This window comes from Archocentrus centrarchus, chromosome 4 (assembly GCF_007364275.1).
Source record: "Archocentrus centrarchus isolate MPI-CPG fArcCen1 chromosome 4, fArcCen1, whole genome shotgun sequence".
NCBI classification, from domain to species: Eukaryota; Metazoa; Chordata; class Actinopteri; order Cichliformes; family Cichlidae; genus Archocentrus; species Archocentrus centrarchus.
The window spans coordinates 26,299,025-26,317,697 of record NC_044349.1 but is presented as its reverse complement, the minus strand read 5'-3'; the positions used below and the strand labels follow the sequence as shown (position 1 = coordinate 26,317,697).

Genomic DNA, 18,673 nt, shown 5'->3' with positions numbered 1-18,673 from the left:
ATACATAATACAAAGAGGGGGAAAGTTTTTTTTTTTTTTTTTGCATTATCCTTTCATCATCCGCCATCTAGTGGCGGATGATGAATCTAATCCTTTACCTGCACAGGAGTACATAAAATTACAATGCACAGTTGAAATGAAAAATTTAACCTGGTTTAAAACATTCAGAATAAAATTTAAACACAACAATAATAGAAGGAAAAACAGTTCTACATATGAGGACTTTTGTTGTATTAGGGTGTGACATCCATGACTTCTTCAACGTTTGTCTCTCCGTTTGCCTTCGTCGTATCTGGCAGGACTCGGGGCCCGCAGGTTTTGAGAGGAAGAGGCTGTTTTCAGGCGGACCGCTGCTCCGCTCATGTCTGGTCGAGGTGAAGGCTGTTTGTTCGGATAACGAGTGTTTGCATAGATGGGCTCTTCTGTTGGATGAAAGGCAAAACCGGAATGAATGGAATATCATTTTAGTTGCTGTAATTCACTCTTGTAATTTTTTTTGTACATCTGCATTTGGGCTCTGGGACAAACTGCACAACAAAATCTCAGATGTCATTTTTATTTTTTTTTTATTATTTGACTAATTGGCCTTTGAGCCCAGCTTTTTCTGAAGTTTAATTGGGTTAGCAAATAACACTCAAACTTAACTGAGACTAAATAAAGATTAAAGATAAATTTAAACGATGAAAAAAAAATGCAGTTTGACCCTAAAACATGTTTATTTAGTTGTATTAGTGGCATAGCTATTGCTGAAACTTCCTATTACTTTCTATACTTACTATTGTGAAATTGATTTGAACAGTGTTGCTGTTGACTGTGTAAAGTTGTGAATTTTTGATTTTAAAACAGTTTAATTGTAATGCATTGTAAAAAAAAGGATTTCTGATAAAGACTGGTGGCTTAAACTTGAATATCTAATAAAAAGTGGTGTATGTAAGATATAAATTATTCAGATACCAAACAATTATATTTTTGTCTTAGTTTAATTGAAATTTTGACACAATATCCTATAATATCACAATCTAACAATATATCCTTTCTTGCCTGATGAAAACACACTTGAAGCCCATCCACGTCAGTTTTTCTCTGCTGGCACACATTTTTCTCACAGCCTCAATATATTACATTTAATCGTACTTTCAGTCTGCCCTCTCCAGCACAACACTTCATTTGTACATCAAAAAGACATAAATTTTTGACTAAGTGAAATCAACTGGCTCGTGATTCAGAAGTAAATTAATTCATCGAAAATACATCAAAGTCATTTACAATCAAGATGTTTAAATGTCAAAGAAACTGAGTCAGTCACAAAGTCCCCAGGAATTTCTCTGTTCAATTTCTCACCAAGATGCAGCAGTTCAAATCATAGCTATAAAATATAAAAACAGCAGTCTCAGCTAAGAAATTTATGTGTGCGCGTTTTTTTATTCACCATTAATTTTATTTATATTTATTATTACGTTTCTGTTTTCAGTTTAGTTCCCAGGGTTGTTTTGGCTGTTCCGGTTTAGTTTTAATTGTTTTAAAATGGAACGTTTTACTTCAGTTTTATTTGTTTTGGTGTTAGCGTTAGCTCTCATTATTATGTTACAGGTGCTATTCGTGAGAGTACAAGATTTAACATCTCTTAAACCATTTGTTAAAATATCTGTTATTTTATTCTATTGAAATCAATGCTATCAATCCAACCAACAATCCAAAAACCCAAGATGATTAGAGTACAAGAAGCGATGGACGCCTGAGTCTTAATGCACACACACATACACACACACACACACACACACACACACACACACACACACACACACACTGGTGTCTCCTCATGCTGATTATGACCTTTCCTTTATAGTTTTAGTTCATCTAATATTGTTTCAGTTAATTTTCCAAAGTCTAGTTTTTTTTGTTTTTTTTTTTCAGTTAACTAAAATATGATTTTTTTTTCTCACTGTCCCCACTTCTTTCCCAGTATACTGTAACAATTTTCTCAGTAACTCAAAAGGATTCAAAACAACAATTTCTGTCAATCAGAAACCACCTTGTCTGGCTCATACATCTCAAACTGACACTGTAAAAATGAATGGGCATAACAGTTGTTCTCTGCGTGTGAGTAGCTTGAAAGCTTCGTCCTATGTCTATCTTTTGTTCATCCTCTGTGGCCATCTTTGTGGCGAAACAGCCACATGTACCTGCATGAGCTGCCTGTTGCACCTCTGCAAGTGTCTACATACGGTGTCTACATAAAAAAAACTGCTTTGTCCTCTGTGGTTTAAAGTTAGCTGAGAAAGCATATCTGAGGACTTAAAAAGTCAAAACTAATCAAGTGGCAAATAGTCGGAGTTGTCAGTTATTTGACTGAAAATTTGGATATTAGTAAAAGATGTGGGGATTCAAATGATAGCAATACCTTTCAGGTAAAGCTTGAATGGAAGGTAAAAGAATGTAAACAGTCATTTTACACAGTTTGACAGTCAAACCACTTCTGAGGGCTTCAGTAAGTGTGAAACAGCTCCGTTGATTTTCCCTGTGAAATATAGACAGCATTGGCTGTGTTCTTTCTGCAGATACCTGATATTATTCTCAGTGCTAATCAGTTGTCTATGGTCAGATTTTTGAGCTCTGCTTTTGCAAAATGAACTGTGGTCCTTGTCTTTGACATCTTGTAGAAATTAAAATCTTTTTGTGCTTCTTGACTCAAACCACACAGAAGATGAGATGTCCTACAGTCACACTCGAGTTTGTCTCACGGTGTGCTGTTAAACCACTCTAACCACTTTCATGCTCAGTTTGTATCCATCAGCCACAACTTGGGCAGATTTTTGCTGTCATAAATACTTTTTCTCCCCCAAAAAGGAGAAATTTTCTCCTTTTTAAATGCAAATATGAGCAGTGAAATGAATCAGCTGTACTCAGTGTAGATTTGGAGTGACTGTAGATCTTGTGACATAATCTTGTGGGACAGTTTGATTTATATTTTTTATTTTTCATTTTTTTTGTCACTTGACCTCTTTTTCTTATAGAGCAGCTTTTATCTCAGTCTGGTGGCTTCTTCTGCATACTGCTGAAGCAGAGCTTATCTACAATCTGCATAGACTGTTTAGCTACAATTAGCTGTAGATGCTTATCTAAACCTTCACAGTGAAAAGAAAGAGGGCTACCTCTGTTTTCCTGTCTTCTTGTGAGCAGCACACATATGAAGGGCAGGACCAGCAGGATGAAAGCAGACACTCCTAACACAATCCACAGCCACCAGTTGTCATTCAGGAGAGCAGTGTCTGTGGGAGGAAAACTCTGTCTTTAAATGTGGATGCATTTCGTCATCTCACTAAGTGTGTAATAAAATAAGACCAGTTGAGTGCGAACCATTTTCTCTGGCTACACCATGACTATAATAAAATGAAAAGTTTTATGTGATCACAATAAAAGATGTGTAGTTGTTAAGTCAGCCCTTTTTTTTTTAATGTGTCCACACATTTCCTGTGAGCAGTGCGTTACATCTCACAGGATGAATTTGAACAGTTTTGACTCATCAGCTCGAGGTTGTATCACCTCTGCAAGTGGACAAGTGACACCTACGCAGCACCGCTGACTGGAAAATCTACACAGCTCCTGGCCCTGAAAATGTGTTAAGCCTTATGAGAAAACACTCTCACTCTCTCATATATACACACAGACACACACAGATACACATACATGCACACACACCTTTAATATTTGTCACATTTGACGGGTACGTTGTAACTTCACTGTCTGCTGTCATGGAGGAAACAAAATTATATGAGAAAAATTCATGTAGTCATTGCAAGCCAGAATATTAAAAATATTTATGAATTCATTCATGAAAAAAAGGCTTCATCCTTGAAGGTTTTATAATGTTCTCAAGCAGCATGTAAACGTGTAACTTATAACACATTAATGTAAAAGGCAGATTTCAGTGGATGCTGAAGTAAGGCAAGTAGTAAAAACACATGATATAATCATTTCAGAGAAGAAGTGATTGACCAATATAGACTATATTAATAAACAATAAAATGTCCTATAACAACTGCACTTTAGTGTAGTCTAAACTGGTTGTTAAAAGTTTGTTTACTTCTCATAAATGCTTTATCAGTTATGAGCAATACTTACAGACAACTACTTCTGTTCCTTCACTCTGATTATGTTGTAAATTAGGAATCTCTCGTGTGATGTTGCAGAAGTACCATCCAGAGTTCTTTTTGGTAACATCTGGCAAAATGTGTGTCTTGCTTTTGTCCTCACAATCATCCGTGGAGTTCTGTTCAGAAATCATCAGCTCAACTATTCTGCTTGAGTTGTTGAAAAAAGGTCCAGCGTTGTTAAAATGCCAGGCAATTCGATATCTTTTGTATCCCACTGTGCTCAAAGAGCAGCGTAAGGCCAGCGTGGACCCAGATAGAACGCTCACGCTTTCCTGCGTTTTATTCAGATATATAGAAGTTTGACCTGCTATCGCCATCGCTGTTGATGCCGCTGTAATTGCAAAAAAATATCATAGTTCATCAGTGAAAAATATAAAAAGATGTGTTCAGGAGATCTGTGAGATCATGACTTTTCTACTTATAAGCCTACATATAGTCTGTTTTAATCTGTTAAATATAAAGAAAGGAGTCTTACCTGCGAGTAACATCAGAATCAACTGCTTCAGCCACATTTTCATCTTATTGTGTGAGCAGTGGTCTTGTTCTTGTCAGTCTCATCCTGTCTCGGCTGCCTGCCTGTCTGCACATCCGACAAAGCCAGACATAAAACCTGTGTGGGTGGGTGGGTGGGTGGTTGCGTGGGTGGGAGGGAGGGAGGGAGGAGTGTTTTTTTGTTTTGTTTTTTTTGTTTTTTTAAATACTGTTCAGTCACAATAAGTTACTTTTATTTCAGGATACTGAAGCATACACAGCAAATGAAGATGGAAACTGATGCAGGCTTTCCATAAAAGGTGAAAAAGAAACAAAGAGAGAGCGATTAACACACACCAAACACTTTAGTCATCAAAACTGTCTGCTACTGTTACCTGTCTAAAAAAGTGTATCCAGCAATCCTCTGCATCTTGATGTCAAGCAGTGAACGCATCGGTGATATTAATGTGCATTTGCTGACTTTCTTGCCATCACCAAATTAAAAAAAAAAAAAAAAAACAGCACACGAGGATGATGTGAAGGGGTTGTGAAACCCCTGTGGGTTTTTAGTGCAAGGGTGTTAAAACTCTTCTTGTCTCGTCTCCACACTGTCTTACTAGAAAAGTAACATCTGGCTTCCTGTGAGAAGACACAACTAAGCAAAATGGCTTGATGAACTTTCTGGTCCAGTCTCCAACCACAGTCTTCAAGAGAATTTCAGGAGGTGCAAGTTATATTATAAAATAATTGTATTTATTTATTTTGCATTGCAGTGTCATAAAAAGATGCACTGAAAAAGCTGTAAGAATGCAACAGTGTGGGTGGTGTTTTGCACTCAGGTGTTTAAAGTGTGAAGCCCACGTTGCATTGATTCGCTCTGAAACCTAATCTTTAATTCACCAACATTATAACAGGTGTCAGTATATTGTTTGTTCCTGACAGTGACGAGTAAAGAAAAAAGGCCACAAGAAGAGACATCTGAAGGTTGCAGGGGGTGCACAGCTTCTGAAACCTCAACCCTATGATCTTTTTTTTTTTTTTTTTCACTGAAAGTAGGTCCTGTTTGTAATGCATGAAAAGAAAGACTCTTGAGATCATTTATTTAGTAGGACTCTGTGAACACAATGCACTTCATGCGTTATGCTGTTACATAACAGATGAAAACTGTAATAAAATACAGACCTGTAGAAATCAATCTCATTTCAAACTGCATCGCAGAGTTTGTCCTGTTGTTTCATGTGTAATTATTTGGTTTTTGGTAAGAAACGTAGATGTAATATGGATGTTTTTTTTTTAAATCAAACATCATGCAAATATTATTTAGCATACCGAGCATAATGAAGAAGGTTATGCTGTCACTAAATGTTCAGCGACATTTAGGTTTAGGGGGTGTGCTTACGAGTTTCTTTCAGTTTGGATAGCCAGTGGAGGTAAGTTAGAGTGGGTCTTTTGATTGTTATTGACAGAGCAGACAAGAAGCAGCAGTTCCTAAATAAGGAGTCTCCTTTTGCTTATTTTAATCTATTTGCTTTAAATTACACATATTGTTCATTAATTCTTCTGTTTACATTCACTAAAAGGATGCAAGTTTGCTTTCATTCGATTCCAGCTGGTTATTACTGTGACCCATATTTCCAACAGACAGCTGAGAACATATAAAAAACATGCTAAATGTTTGCTAAAATTATAAATAAAAACTGCAAAGTGTTACAGTGGTTACACACATGTTTTTTGTTTGTTTGTTTTTAATCTTTTGCATCTATAAAAAAAAAAAAAATCATATCATCTGTCTTAGCTGTTTTGACTTAATGAAGTTGCTCTATGACAAAATACAAATATACAACATCAAGTTATTTTCTTTAAGCACACCAGCTGTCATAGGGCAAGAGGTGTGGTACACCCTGAACAGAGAGACAAAAACAATTCACTCTCACATTTGCACCTACCGGCACCATTTAACCTAACATGCACGTCTTTGGGTGGACTGTGGGATGGAGAAAGTCGGAGCATCAATGCCGACAGGGACAGAACATGCAAACTCACACAGAAAGGCTCCAGCTGGCAGGTGGATTTGAGCAGATCTTCTGTGACCTTACAACGTTAACCACAGCATCTCTAACAGCACTGATAGTGGTGGCACGGTGGTGCAGCGGTTAAAACTCTTAGCAGTGCAGTGAGTGGCAGCTTACATTTTTGAGTTTAAATATTTATTTCAATAATCCAGCTGGGTATGTAGAGGTTCAAACTGCTGAAATGTATAGACTTCTGAAAATGTAAGAAGGGGCAGATTATTCATTCATTCAATAAAACAAAACAAATAAACACAAAGAACAAGCTAAAACAACAACAAAAAAAACTAGTAAATTACATCCAAGTCACCCACAAAGAGACAACTATACCAGTACCTCCACAATCAAGATTGGCAGCATGTGGTCCCAAACCTTATATCTGTTAAACCCACAATGCTGTTATACTGAGCCTACATATACAGTGCCTTGCAAAAGTATTCGGCCCCCTTGAACTTTTCAACCTTTTGCCACATTTCAGGCTTCAAACATAAAGATATAAAATTTACATTTTTTGTGAAGAATCAACAACAAGTGGGACACAATCGTGAAGTGGAATGAAATTTATTGGATGTGTCAAACTTTTTTTAACAAATAAAAAACTGAAAAGTGGGGCGTGCAGCAAACTCACTCCAGAAGTTCAGTGAGCATCTCTGAATGATCCAATGTTGTCCCAAATGACTGATGATGATAAATAGAATCCACCTGTGTGTAATCAAGTCTCCGTATAAATGCACCTGCTCTGTGATAGTCTCAGGGTTCTGTCCAAAGCACAGAGAGCATCATGAAGACCAAGGAACACACCAGGCAGGTCCGAGATACTGTTGTGGAGAAGTTCAAAGCCGGATTTGGATACAAAAAGATTTCCCAAGCTTTAAACATCTCAAGGAGCACTGTGCAAGCAATCATATTGAAATGGAAGGAGTATCAGACCACTGAAAATCTACCAAGACCCGGCCGTACCTCTAAACTTTCATCTCAAACAAGGAGAAGACTGATCAGAGATGCAGCCAAGAGGCCCATGATCACTCTGGATGAACTGCAGAGATCTACAGCTGAGGTGGGAGAGTCTGTCCATAGGACAACAATCAGTCGTACACTGCACAAATCTGGCCTTTATGGAAGAGTGGCAAGAAGAAAGCCATTTCTCAAAGATATCCATAAAAAGTCTCGTTTAAAGTTTGCCACAAGCCACCTGGGAGACACACCAAACATGTGGAAGAAGGTGCTCTGGTCAGATGAAACCAAAATCAAACTGTTTGGCCACAATGCAAAACGATATGTTTGGCGTAAAAGCAACACAGCTCATCACCCTGAACACACCATCCCCTCTGTCAAACATGGTGGTGGCAGCATCATGGCTTGGGCCTGCTTTTCATCAGCAGGGACAGGGAAGATGGTCAAAATTGATGGGAAGACGGATGGGGCCAAATACAGGACCATTCTGGAAGAAAACCTGTTGGAGTCTGCAAGAGACCTGAGACTGGGACGGAGATTTATCTTCCAACAAGCCAACGATCCAAAACATAAAGCCAAATCTACAATGGAATGGTTCACAAATAAACATATCCAGGTGTTGGAATGGCCAAGTCAAAGTCCAGACCTGAATCCAATCGAGAATCTGTGGAAAGAGCTGAAGACTGCTGTTCACAAACGCTCTCCATCCAACCTCACTGAGCTCGAGCTGTTTTGCAAGGAAGAATGGGCAAAAATTTCAGTCTCTCGATGTGCAAAACTGATAGAGACATACCCCAAGCGACTTGCAGCTGTAATTGCAGCAAAAGGTGGCGTTACAAAGTATTAACACAAGTCTTCTCCTTGTTTGAGATGAAAGTTTAGAGGTACGGCCGGGTCTTGGTAGATTTGCAGTGGTCTGATACTCCTTCCATTTCAATATGATTGCTTGCACAGTGCTCCTTGAGATGTTTAAAGCTTGGGAAATGTGGCAAAAGGTTGAAAAGTTCAAGGGGGCCGAATACTTTCGCAAGGCACTGTAAACTTATACATAAGTTTTTTTGTTTGTTTGTTTTTTGTTTGTTTTTAATAAAGCTTTAAATTTACTGACTCCAGCAGTTACAAACATCTCACTTGCACTGAGCTATCTTGATCTCCCTCATGATGCTTCTTGTAGTTCATGCATTGGTGTGCCATATACAGAGATGTACAGTATGCTCTAAATGAAGATCTTCACTCCGTCTGTGCATGGGTTAAATGTGCTTATGAATACATAAATACAGTAGTCAAATAGGTGTAGATTTCATGACATGCAGTTTTTAAAGAAATAATTAAAAAGAAAGGAAAAACAGCAGCATTGTCGCATAGTTTTGTGTTTTTATTTAAATAAATAAAGATATTTCCATCATAAATTGATGCAGAAAATGTACAGAATTCACCAGAACTTAGTAAAGTGTCTGACTCCTTCTCCTTCTCCTCTATGTTCTGCCAAATGCTCAAAGGAAACTTATATATTCTATTTGGATTGGTTCTGTAGTTGTGTTATATAGGCTATTAATGTCATAATAAATGTAAAACAATTGTACAACAAACTAGAACATCATAAATACTGATTTATCTCCCATGTGTAAATAAAATGTATCCTCCGTGTAAAGATATCTGCATGTCAGACGCAAACTTTAACAACAGCAAGAGACGTACTCGCGTTTTCTTCTCTCTGGCTGTACCTGAAGGTAACATTCCTCACCGCACCACAAGAACAACACTACCCAGAATCCTCCTGTGCCGCATGCGCCCTGCATACTACGGCCCAAAGGCGTTGGTGGTTGGTGTCCGTCCGAAGATGCGTTACTCTCCGGCAGCATCAGTACCAGCTCCGCCGTGCTAATAAACCAAAAACCGGGAGACAGAGGAGACATACCGGCGGTCTTTGGAGCTGCATCGGTGCCGGTGCACCTGAGCGGCAAGATGGGAGACCAGAAGGTGAGCCGGAGCCGGAGGAACAGGTGTCTCTGATGGGGGAAGCCGTTTCAGGGCGTAGTGTACAAAGGAAGGAGGAGGAGAAGCAGCGGTATTAGGGAGTTTGTGGATGCAGCGCGGACTTGCATTTCTCAGTCGTCTTATTTCTTTTTTATTCGGTGTTTGTCCAGGTAAATGTGATGTTATTTTTGTGCACGCTATCGACCGCTTTCTAATCGATGTATCGGTGTAACAGTCACGGACGGAGGGGCGGGGGGGGCCTTGGTGCAGCTCCTCTCCCATCAACAAACATTGCACAGTCCTTCAGTATGAATGGGCTTTTTTATTGTGGCATCAGTGCGCCGGGAGTGGCAGCATCAGAAGTGTGTGGTTTTTTTGTGTGTGTGTAATATTGTGTGTCCAGCCATTGAAGTCGCCTGCGTAACGATTGCGGAGCTGCATTATTAAATTATACATGCGCATCCTTCCGCCCGTGAAGTGTCCTCCCTCCCTGTGCACCGAGGATAGGTCCCTCTCTGAGCTCATCTGTTTGAAAGGGAGCTCAGAGCCTAAAGCTTTATGCGTCCTGATTAGGGCATCTTATCACAGAGGAGTCACTCCTGTGAGTTAATACAGGGATCCTGTAGCCCTCCATAGAGCACAAGACGCTGCACGCTTCTTTTCAGTCTGAAAGGAACAGATTGTGTTTGAGTTTTTAGCAGAAATATTAACAAAAAAAAATTACTGAAGAAAAGTTTGTGTCTTCAGGAATCTTTGCGGAAGATCACCCACACGCTGGCCATGAAGAATGAGGAGATTTCAAACTTCATCTGCACCCTCAAACAGAGTCTGGACAACTTGGAGGTACAAAAGCAGACAGGGCTCGAGTTAAGTTTCATCTCAAACAATACACTGAACTGTATTTTCTTTGGTGACACCAGGCGAACTCCAGCCGGGTGCAGGAGGACCTGGAGTCTGAATTCAGCTCCCTCCACGCCGTTCTGGACGAGATGAAGGAAAACATGCTGACTCGTATCAAACAGGAGCGAGCCAGCCGCACGTATGAGCTGCAGGTAGCGGCTTTTGTGTCTTGATTCATTTGAAAAGTCTAAGGTTTTTTTTTCACATTGCACATCTCAAATCTAATCTCTTAATCGCTGATTTTAAAAAGGTGGTTCACGATATAAAACCGCAGCCATCTGAGCTTTAAGTGTCTGACGGAAACCTTTTGCAAGTGAAAACCAAGCTGAGTAGAGGAAATGTCACCCACCACGCAGCACGCTTTAGCACAAGTTTTTAAAAATGCAGTTGTACACACAAACAAAACTGCAGCTAACAGGTTTAAGATCCTCTTAGAAGAGCATCATCGTGTGTCCCTCATGTTTGTCTTCATGTATTTTTTTATTTTATTTTATGCCAATGTAAACTGTAATACTGATGGGTGCAGCCCCTCAGTTCATCTCTTGTTTGTGTAACAAGCTATTTCAGCTCCTTTCCCTCTCGCTTGAGTCCAAACCTTTTCTGATTGGCTGCCCTTCACAAAGAGAAAGTTTAAACAGCTCTGGCTGGATCTCAGATGACCATATTAGGGATATCTGCTCACACTGACAACATTATTTGAAACCATAGCCAGGTTTATTTTATCTCAGCATTTTATATTGTAAAGTAAAGCAAAACAACGGGGGGTGGATAGAAAACATACTTTATATGGAGAAAAGTACTGGGCCACATACACATTACACCTACAGGAGATGGGACGTGGAAATCCATGCAGTGAAGCTCCTGGTGCACAATTTTTGTGCTGATGTTAATCCCAGAGGAGGTTTGGAACTCTGCAGTTATTGAGTTACCAGGTTTTACGCACTCAGGCACCATGCTCTGTAACTTTGTTATCTGCTGCTTCATGGCTGAGTTGCTGTGGTTCCTAAACACTTCCATGTTGCAATAACAACAATTATAGTTGACTGTGGGATTTCTGGTGGAGGAAGAGATTTCGCAATCTGATTTGTTGCAAAAGAGGCATCCTATTACACTACCATGCTCAAATTCAGTGAGCCATGCAGTTCGTAAAGGCCGACTGCATGGCTAAGTGCTTGATTTTTATACACCTGAATGCAAAGTTTAAAAGGTGTGGCCCAATAATACAGGCAGCTGTGCAGCCGGAGGTACCTGCTGACAAGCTACAGGGAGAACAAAGCACAAAATACAGCAGAGCAAAGATGCAAAGTGAATGACACGCAATCAAGGCATGTAAATGCACAGAAAATGAGTGGACAAACTCACACTAATTTTGCATTTTGTGCTTCATTATTCTCAGTTTTGTAAAAGTTATTCTAACCTAGCTGCATTGATACAGACTGGTATTTGTTTTCATTCATCTCAGGTCAAAATGCCAATAATTCACAAACCTCTGTAGCCTCAGGACTGAGTGATGACTCTCAAATGATGCAGCTAACTCCGTGGCTTCCTCTGGCAACACAATTGGCTCATTATATCGAAGAGTAACCTGTGGGAGTTTGCAGATGTGCCCTGTTTGACTGTAAATTGCTCTTTTCTCAGAGTCAGCTGAGCGCCTGTTCCAAAGCCCTGGAGAGTTCAGAGGAGCTGCTGGAGCTGGCTAATCAGACACTCTGCTCCTCTGAGACGGACGGTTTCACTCAGGTAACCGACAGACCCCCGTTGTGCTGTGATGCTGCTGCACTGTTCCCCCTACTCACTGAATTTTCAATAAGTGATGAATTGAATTTCAGCTTCCATATATGATTTAATCTGTCCTCCTTGTGGTGTCGTACTAGCAGTTATTTTAACACAGCCACCGGCAACTTTTTGTGTTAAATGATAACATGACGGGCTCCAACTCAGTTCTCTCTTCGCTCCATGTCTCTCCTCTCTTTTTCCTTTCCCTCTCTGTGCTTCTCCTCTCCAGGCGGCCAAAGACATTAAGGATAGGTATAGTACTCAGCAATCCATTGCTTCCCTTTTGTCATAGCCTCCTGTAACCAGTGAGCCATCTCATAATATAGTGTGCATGCATTCATGTAGTCACCGCACCCATTTCATAGGCAGTAAGCACGATGGAAACTTTCCACTCTTTTGTCTCTGTGTTTCCCACTCTCATCTCGAGTCTGTGCCATCCTGTGTCAGCCTCTCCCTGGATGAATGCTGCTCCCTCTCTAGCTGCGCTTTTTAAAATTAGGGTGATGAGTTCAGTGCTAGTATTTAAGAAATGTAGTTAGTGGTCTTTTCTTAGTGAGCAGTACTAGAATCACCTGTTTCTTTTATGTTGCCCCCTGGTTCAGTTGAATAATAGACCCACACTTGTTTCCACCCCATGTCTTTGTGTGTTTTTTGTGTGTCTCTTTCTCTGCAGCGTGACAATGGCTCCAGCCTTTCGCCTCTCCCTGAAAGCTAAAGCCAGTGACAACATGAGTCACTTGATGGTGGATTTCAGCCAGGAGAGGGAGATGTTGCAGGGACTCAGATTTCTCCCAGGTCTGGTCTCACTTTTATTAAGCAGACAGAAACAAAGGAGTTGCTGACTTGCACAACGTTAAAGCAGCACTCTGACTCTGCTTCTGCTTTATTTCATTTCACAGGGGAGGGTTAATGTTATTTTCCTTGGTTTCCAACTGTTTTTCTGCTCTTGGCTCTTAGTATGGTTACCTCAGGCACACTGCTGTGGCTGTGAACACACCCTAAATTGATTGGTTGGCCCTTGTAAACAGAAGGTTTAAGCAATCAGATGAAAGTTGCAGTTTTGTCCAGCTCAGAACAATCTTTTTAACACCTTCAGATCTGGAAAGGGTTATACATGCCTTTGTTACATCTAGACTAGACTACTGTATACTGGAGTTAGTCATCTCTTGCTTATTTACAGTTAGTCCAAAATGCTGCAGTCAGATTACTGACTGGGACTCAAAAGAGAGATCACTTTACACCAATGTTAGCAGCTTTGCACCCCTGTACATTACAAAATTCAGTATAAAGTGGCACTCTTTGTGTTTAAAGTCGTAACTGGCCTTGTGATGTATATGCTGCATCCATACACTCCCTCAAGATCACTGAGGTCTGCTTCTCGATCTCTTTCAATCATCCCTCGGTCAAAGCTTATCTCAAAAGTGGGTTGTGCCTTTGGAATGATGAAAATTTAAAGCATCAAATGTGTTTTTAAATCTAAACTGAAGACATCTACTCGAGTCATTCATACATACTCAAGTGCTGTAGTAATTAGTTGGTTTATGTTTCATATTTCTGGAACACATTTTTAGAAACATTGTTCTGTGTTGGTTTTTTTTGTTTTGGTCCACTTGTTTTAAGATAGTTGTTGCCAGAATTTCCTTTATAGCATTTTTGCATTTGCACTGCAGCTCTAAACCTTTCTTTAACCAATGGAGCTGCACACGAGGAAGCAATATCAGTCTCAGTTGGATCAGATGTTAAACAATCTGCCAGCTCCGTAGTGCAAAGTCCAAGTAATGTTTCACTAGGCCATACAGTAGAGCAGGTAAGATATCAGGGAAGTTTACAGCAGCTAAACTAAACAGAGTATATGGAAGCAGACTGCATAATCCTACGTGCTACATGTGGAAAAGGGCAACTCTGGGCAATGTCCTCACCTGAGCTCATGTGTAAAAATGGTTTAAGATTTGAGTTTCTGGACTGTTACACCTTGAACTGCCCCACAGCACATATAGTCTGAAACGCTTCACCTCAACCAGTTAGAAAGTCTTTTTTTTTTTTTTGGTAGATCGATTATTAGTTGTCACATGGAGGTGGTGTTAAGCGCAGTGTAGGCCCTTTTTGTTTTTCAGCTAGAACAAAACGAATGCTCTATACTTGCTGTGTGTTAAACTTCCTGCAATATGTTCCACTTACCAAAATTTTTCATATTAATAAAGTGATGTGAAAGGAGGTGCACACAGCAGTAAAACCACAGAGAAGTATCACTCCACAGCTGCCCGAGACCTCCTAACCTCTTTATTGCACCGGTGTGGTTTGACAGCTTACGTATGTAGTGTAGGTCTCAGTCTGATCTGACTCTTCTGCTTTTAGCTGTAAAGCTAAGATAAAGGTTGGTGCATGCTGCCGGTTAAACATAGAACAGAAAATGGATGAAGTCAGCAGCATAAAACAGATTAGCAGATAAATGTGGATGATGACTACAGTTAAGCGTAGAGAAGAGTGAACTTTTTGTCAGGTGTGTGCAAACACAGCATCAAATAAATAGAAATCTTTAACCATGAGGTCATGTCAGACTTGTTTTAGGATAACACTGCCCCCATGTGGTATTGAACACAGCTTTAAAATCATAATTTCTAAACTTTAATAGTTTTTGAATTATTGCCTATTTTCGTACCTTTTTGTAGTGAAACTAGACTTAAAGAGTCATGAAAGCAGATTTTGGACACCAGTTGTAACAGATAAACTCTCTTCTTTTCAGTTCCTGCTACTCCAGAGATCCAGGTGTCAGAGTGCCAGGTGTGCGACAACACAGTGACCGTAGTTTGGACCTTACCAGAGCCTGACAGCAAGATAGACCACTACATACTAGAACACCGACGCACAAATCACGAGGGTCCACCTCGCATCAGAGAGGACTACCCCTGGATGGTCGTGGAGGGGATACGAGAGTTGGAGTACACAGTCACAGGTAGGAAGAGGACTGTGTGGCATTTGCAGTTAAACATTGAGCAGATTTACTAAGTTAGGACACCTTTTGTTTTCTTTTTTTTCCCAGGTCTACGTTTTGACACCCGATACATAACGTTCAGAGTGAAAGCGTGTAACAAGGCTGTGGCGGGAGAGTTTTCTGAGCCAGTTACATTAGAAACCCACGGTGAGAATGCTCAGCACAGACTAATCTTGCTTTCATTTTCAACTCATTTTTATTTATATAGTGCCAAATCACAACAAAGAGAAGTCTCAAGGCGCTAGATTTTATTATTACTGACAAAAACTGGGGTTTTCAGTTTTCTGTGCACTAATAAAAAAAACCTTATTTCTTTCCCATTTCCAGCGTTCAATTTCAAACTGGATGCTGCTTCAGCCCACCAGAACCTGAAGGTGGAGGACTTGAGTGTAGAGTGGGACAGCAGTGGAGGAAAGATACAGGACATCCGCAAAGACAAGAACCGAACCAACTCACCAATGCATTCCCCAGCCAGGTTTGTAAACTGTTTACATGTGTTGACTGTCATTATGAATAAACGTCAGAAATATTGAAAGTTTCCACCAGCTGTCTCGTCTGTAATCAGGTCAGCCCTGATGTCTCCTAAGAGAGCACCGACCGCCCGGCCCGGCAGAGACAGGTTTACAGCAGAGTCCTACACAGTGCTGGGTACGAATTCATGAGCGAAAACAAACAGAATGTGTCTCTACAAATCCAGACCGCATCAGATTGTAGATTATAAGACATATTAGAAAGTTGTGCACATTTGCAGCAAAATGCAAAATAAAATATCCTCACCTTCCTAGGTAAGCTAGTTAGTCAGTGTAATGGATGCCATACACAAGAAAACCCTTATAAGAAATAACTGTTTCCATTTGAGATTTTTACGCACACTTGAACCAAAACTTGGCAGACTTTGCAAAGCTCACAGTTGAAGTTTTGTGCCATGTTTGCACTCTCCTAATGTGTTTTTATTTTTGCTATTTCTGCAATTTTGGATATGTCACACCTAATTTTTATGGGCCAGCTCTTCAGTAACACTTGTTTTGACACTGGGCTTATGTCTCATGACAGCTGACACTATGATTGACGCTGGCCAGCACTACTGGGAGGTCCGTTTCGACAAGGAGAGCAAGGCTTTCGCCGTGGGCATAGCCCTGCGGAGCCTCGGCCGGTTCGACCAGTTAGGGAAGAGCAGCGCTTCCTGGTGCATCCATCTGAACAACTGGCTGCAGCAGAGCCTCACAGCCAAGCACAACAACAAGGCTCGAACCCTTGATTGTCCCATCCCGAACAGCATAGGAGTCTATATCAACTATGATGAAGGTAGGATGCAAACAGTTAACAGAAAACTGATCGAGACTTTAGCAGAGATATAAAATGATGCAAATAATGCAGATAAAACAGACTTAAGACACTGTGAAGTTAATAATAATAACCGGTTTTGGACCGGTTGAAGACATAAATCTGTCGATAAGATAATACAGACTCAAACTAACTGAAAGATTTTTTAACATGTGAAGAGTTATATTATGGAAGAGTGGACATAGTGTGCCTCAGACAACTGTACTTGACAATTTAGCTACAAAAAAAGCAAGAGAACATTAAATAAAGGAACGAGAGGAGAAAATAGTTTGCATTATGTATGGATTAAAATCTGTTAGTCTTATTGTTGCATTAAAGAAAACCTCTTTTTTAAATGAAGTGTTCAATCTGATTTCCCTTCTTGTTTCTCTCCAGGTATTCTGTCTTTTTACAATGCCAAAACTAAGCAGCTGATGCACACCTTCAAAACCAAGTTTCAGCAGCCAGTTATCCCGGCATTCATGGTGAGGAAACGTTCCTTCAAAGCACCTTTTACCTAAAAGATCTCTCCATTCTTCCACACCTTCTAGTTTTTTAATTTTTATGTACTGCCCCCTGCAGGTGTGGAATGGACATTTCTCAGTAGTGACGGGCCTGCAGGTTCCCAGTGTGGTGCAGAGCGGCCAGAGGAAGAACAGCGGCACCAGCAGCTCCAACGCCAGCCTCACCTAGATCCATCCATCCTCCTAGCCAGTTGGACAGCTCCCACCTCCACCCGGCCTCAGTCACTACTGCGGATCATCTCCTCTGCCCTGACTGCAGTCGAAGTCATATCGCAGAGGAGTTGCATCACAAGAGTATGATGGTTTAAGCCTGTTCCACATGCAGTGTCTGTGTTGCATGGAGACAAACATTAGCTTTGGGAACAGGTGGGTCTTGACTCTGGCTGTTGTGATTGCTTGGGATACAGTAGGTGTAGTTTTGCTAGGTTTCCTGCCTCTGCACATTCATATAGCACTACTGCTGCTAGAGCAATGATTTAGCGCTGGCCGCTGTCCATCCTTCTGTCAGCCAAACTGTCACGCAGCCAGCTGCAGGTTCAGGGTTGTGCTCTGTCCTGTCTGCTCTCTCTCCCCCTGTGCCTTCCTGCTCATTTCCAAAAAGATGAAATCGGGTACATTAATATTTCAGAGCAAGAAATAGCTTCCTGTTTCAATTTAAAGCCATGCTAAAATATCTTGGGTTAGTGGTTATCACCTGCTGAATTTGCTTCTGCCCATCAACCATCATACAGTATATAACCCAAATAACGTGCTCCTACACATGGTTACTGAACTGAGTGCAGTTCATCAGTGAATTGCTGCCAGCAGCTAATAGATGTAAGAAATTAATACATGTTAGGAATGCTGAATTTGATTTCTTGCCCAGACATGCAGACTTAACAGTGTTTACTGCATTTCACATTGTAGTCAGGATCCACACTTTGGGTCCTTTTGCCTCCTGTTGATGTTTTGTTAGTTTTAAATCAGTGTTAACTGTGGAGGAGTCTGTCATACAGACTGAAAGTTAGAGGCAACTTCCTTCATTTTAACTCCTTGTAGTGAAGTGAGCATTCACATGTGGCTTCAGGATTTTTTGAAATGATTGTACTGTACACTCACTTAACTGCACTCTTAATGCTTGTACCTGTATATCTAATAACACCATTTCTTTTGCAGCAAAGAGTTCCCATTATGAGTAGTGCACTGCCTTTAGTCCAGAATATAACAAATAGCTAGGCAGTAGCTTGATCTAATAAATTGTATAATGAAAGTTAGTCATTTATGATTCACACAGGTCAGAAACTAAAGTGATAAACCCTGAAAACTTAGTCTGAAGTCTGTTTTTGTGCACCGCCCGACCTCCGAGAAGCATCCACGTCATGCTGTGTGCAGCACATGGTAACAGTGTGTTGCTTTGCCATGTTTCTCCCTCTATATGTGTCCCCTGAATAATGTAGCCTGCAATGCTTTAAAGAAGCGAGAATTATGTTGACTTTATTTCACATGCTGACAGATGTCACAGTTTATTGTAAATAGTTACATTTTTTCACTATA

The 18,673-nt window shown here is 40.4% G+C and overlaps 2 protein-coding genes across 3 annotated transcripts; one reads left to right on the top strand and one right to left on the bottom strand.

The window, feature by feature from the left end:
• Positions 1-155: 155 nt before the first annotated feature.
• LOC115778481 (uncharacterized) lies at positions 156-4,725 on the bottom strand. Of its 2 annotated transcripts, XM_030726520.1 has the most exons (5): positions 4,630-4,725; positions 4,123-4,485; positions 3,700-3,744; positions 3,153-3,269; positions 156-422 (listed from the first exon to the last, which is right to left on the bottom strand). In XM_030726520.1, the coding sequence occupies exons 1-5, from the start codon at positions 4,670-4,672 to the stop codon at positions 259-261; spliced, it is 732 nt and encodes a 243-aa protein (XP_030582380.1). In that variant the 5' UTR covers positions 4,673-4,725; the 3' UTR covers positions 156-258. The 2 variants fall into 2 exon arrangements, with proteins under 2 accessions (XP_030582380.1, XP_030582381.1); XM_030726521.1 differs by lacking the exon at positions 3,700-3,744.
• Positions 4,726-9,449: 4,724 nt separating this feature from the next.
• On the top strand, positions 9,450-18,645 carry fsd1 (fibronectin type III and SPRY domain containing 1). The gene is made up of 13 exons (XM_030728029.1): positions 9,450-9,628; positions 10,373-10,468; positions 10,546-10,677; positions 12,164-12,265; positions 12,531-12,553; positions 12,975-13,096; positions 15,045-15,254; positions 15,342-15,440; positions 15,621-15,768; positions 15,859-15,941; positions 16,347-16,598; positions 17,013-17,101; positions 17,199-18,645. The coding sequence occupies exons 1-13, from the start codon at positions 9,614-9,616 to the stop codon at positions 17,307-17,309; spliced, it is 1,482 nt and encodes a 493-aa protein (XP_030583889.1). The 5' UTR covers positions 9,450-9,613; the 3' UTR covers positions 17,310-18,645.
• The last annotated feature ends 28 nt before the right edge of the window (positions 18,646-18,673 follow it).

What these genes read in the sequence shown, in the direction of transcription:
- LOC115778481 (XM_030726520.1), bottom strand. Translation starts at nt 4,672, where the DNA reads ATGAAAATGTGGCTGAAGCAGTTGATTCTGATGTTACTCGCAG. An exon ending in GATTCTGATGTTACTCGCAG is followed by an intron (nt 4,486 to 4,629) that starts GTAAGACTCCTT and finishes TTGCAATTACAG; the next exon opens with CGGCATCAACAGCGATGGCG. An exon ending in AGGAACAGAAGTAGTTGTCT is followed by an intron (nt 3,745 to 4,122) that starts GTAAGTATTGCT and finishes CCATGACAGCAG; the next exon opens with ACAGTGAAGTTACAACGTAC.
- fsd1 (XM_030728029.1), top strand. An exon ending in GGGACTCAGATTTCTCCCAG is followed by an intron (nt 13,097 to 15,044) that starts GTCTGGTCTCAC and finishes TCTTCTTTTCAG; the next exon opens with TTCCTGCTACTCCAGAGATC. An exon ending in AGAGTCCTACACAGTGCTGG is followed by an intron (nt 15,942 to 16,346) that starts GTACGAATTCAT and finishes GTCTCATGACAG; the next exon opens with CTGACACTATGATTGACGCT.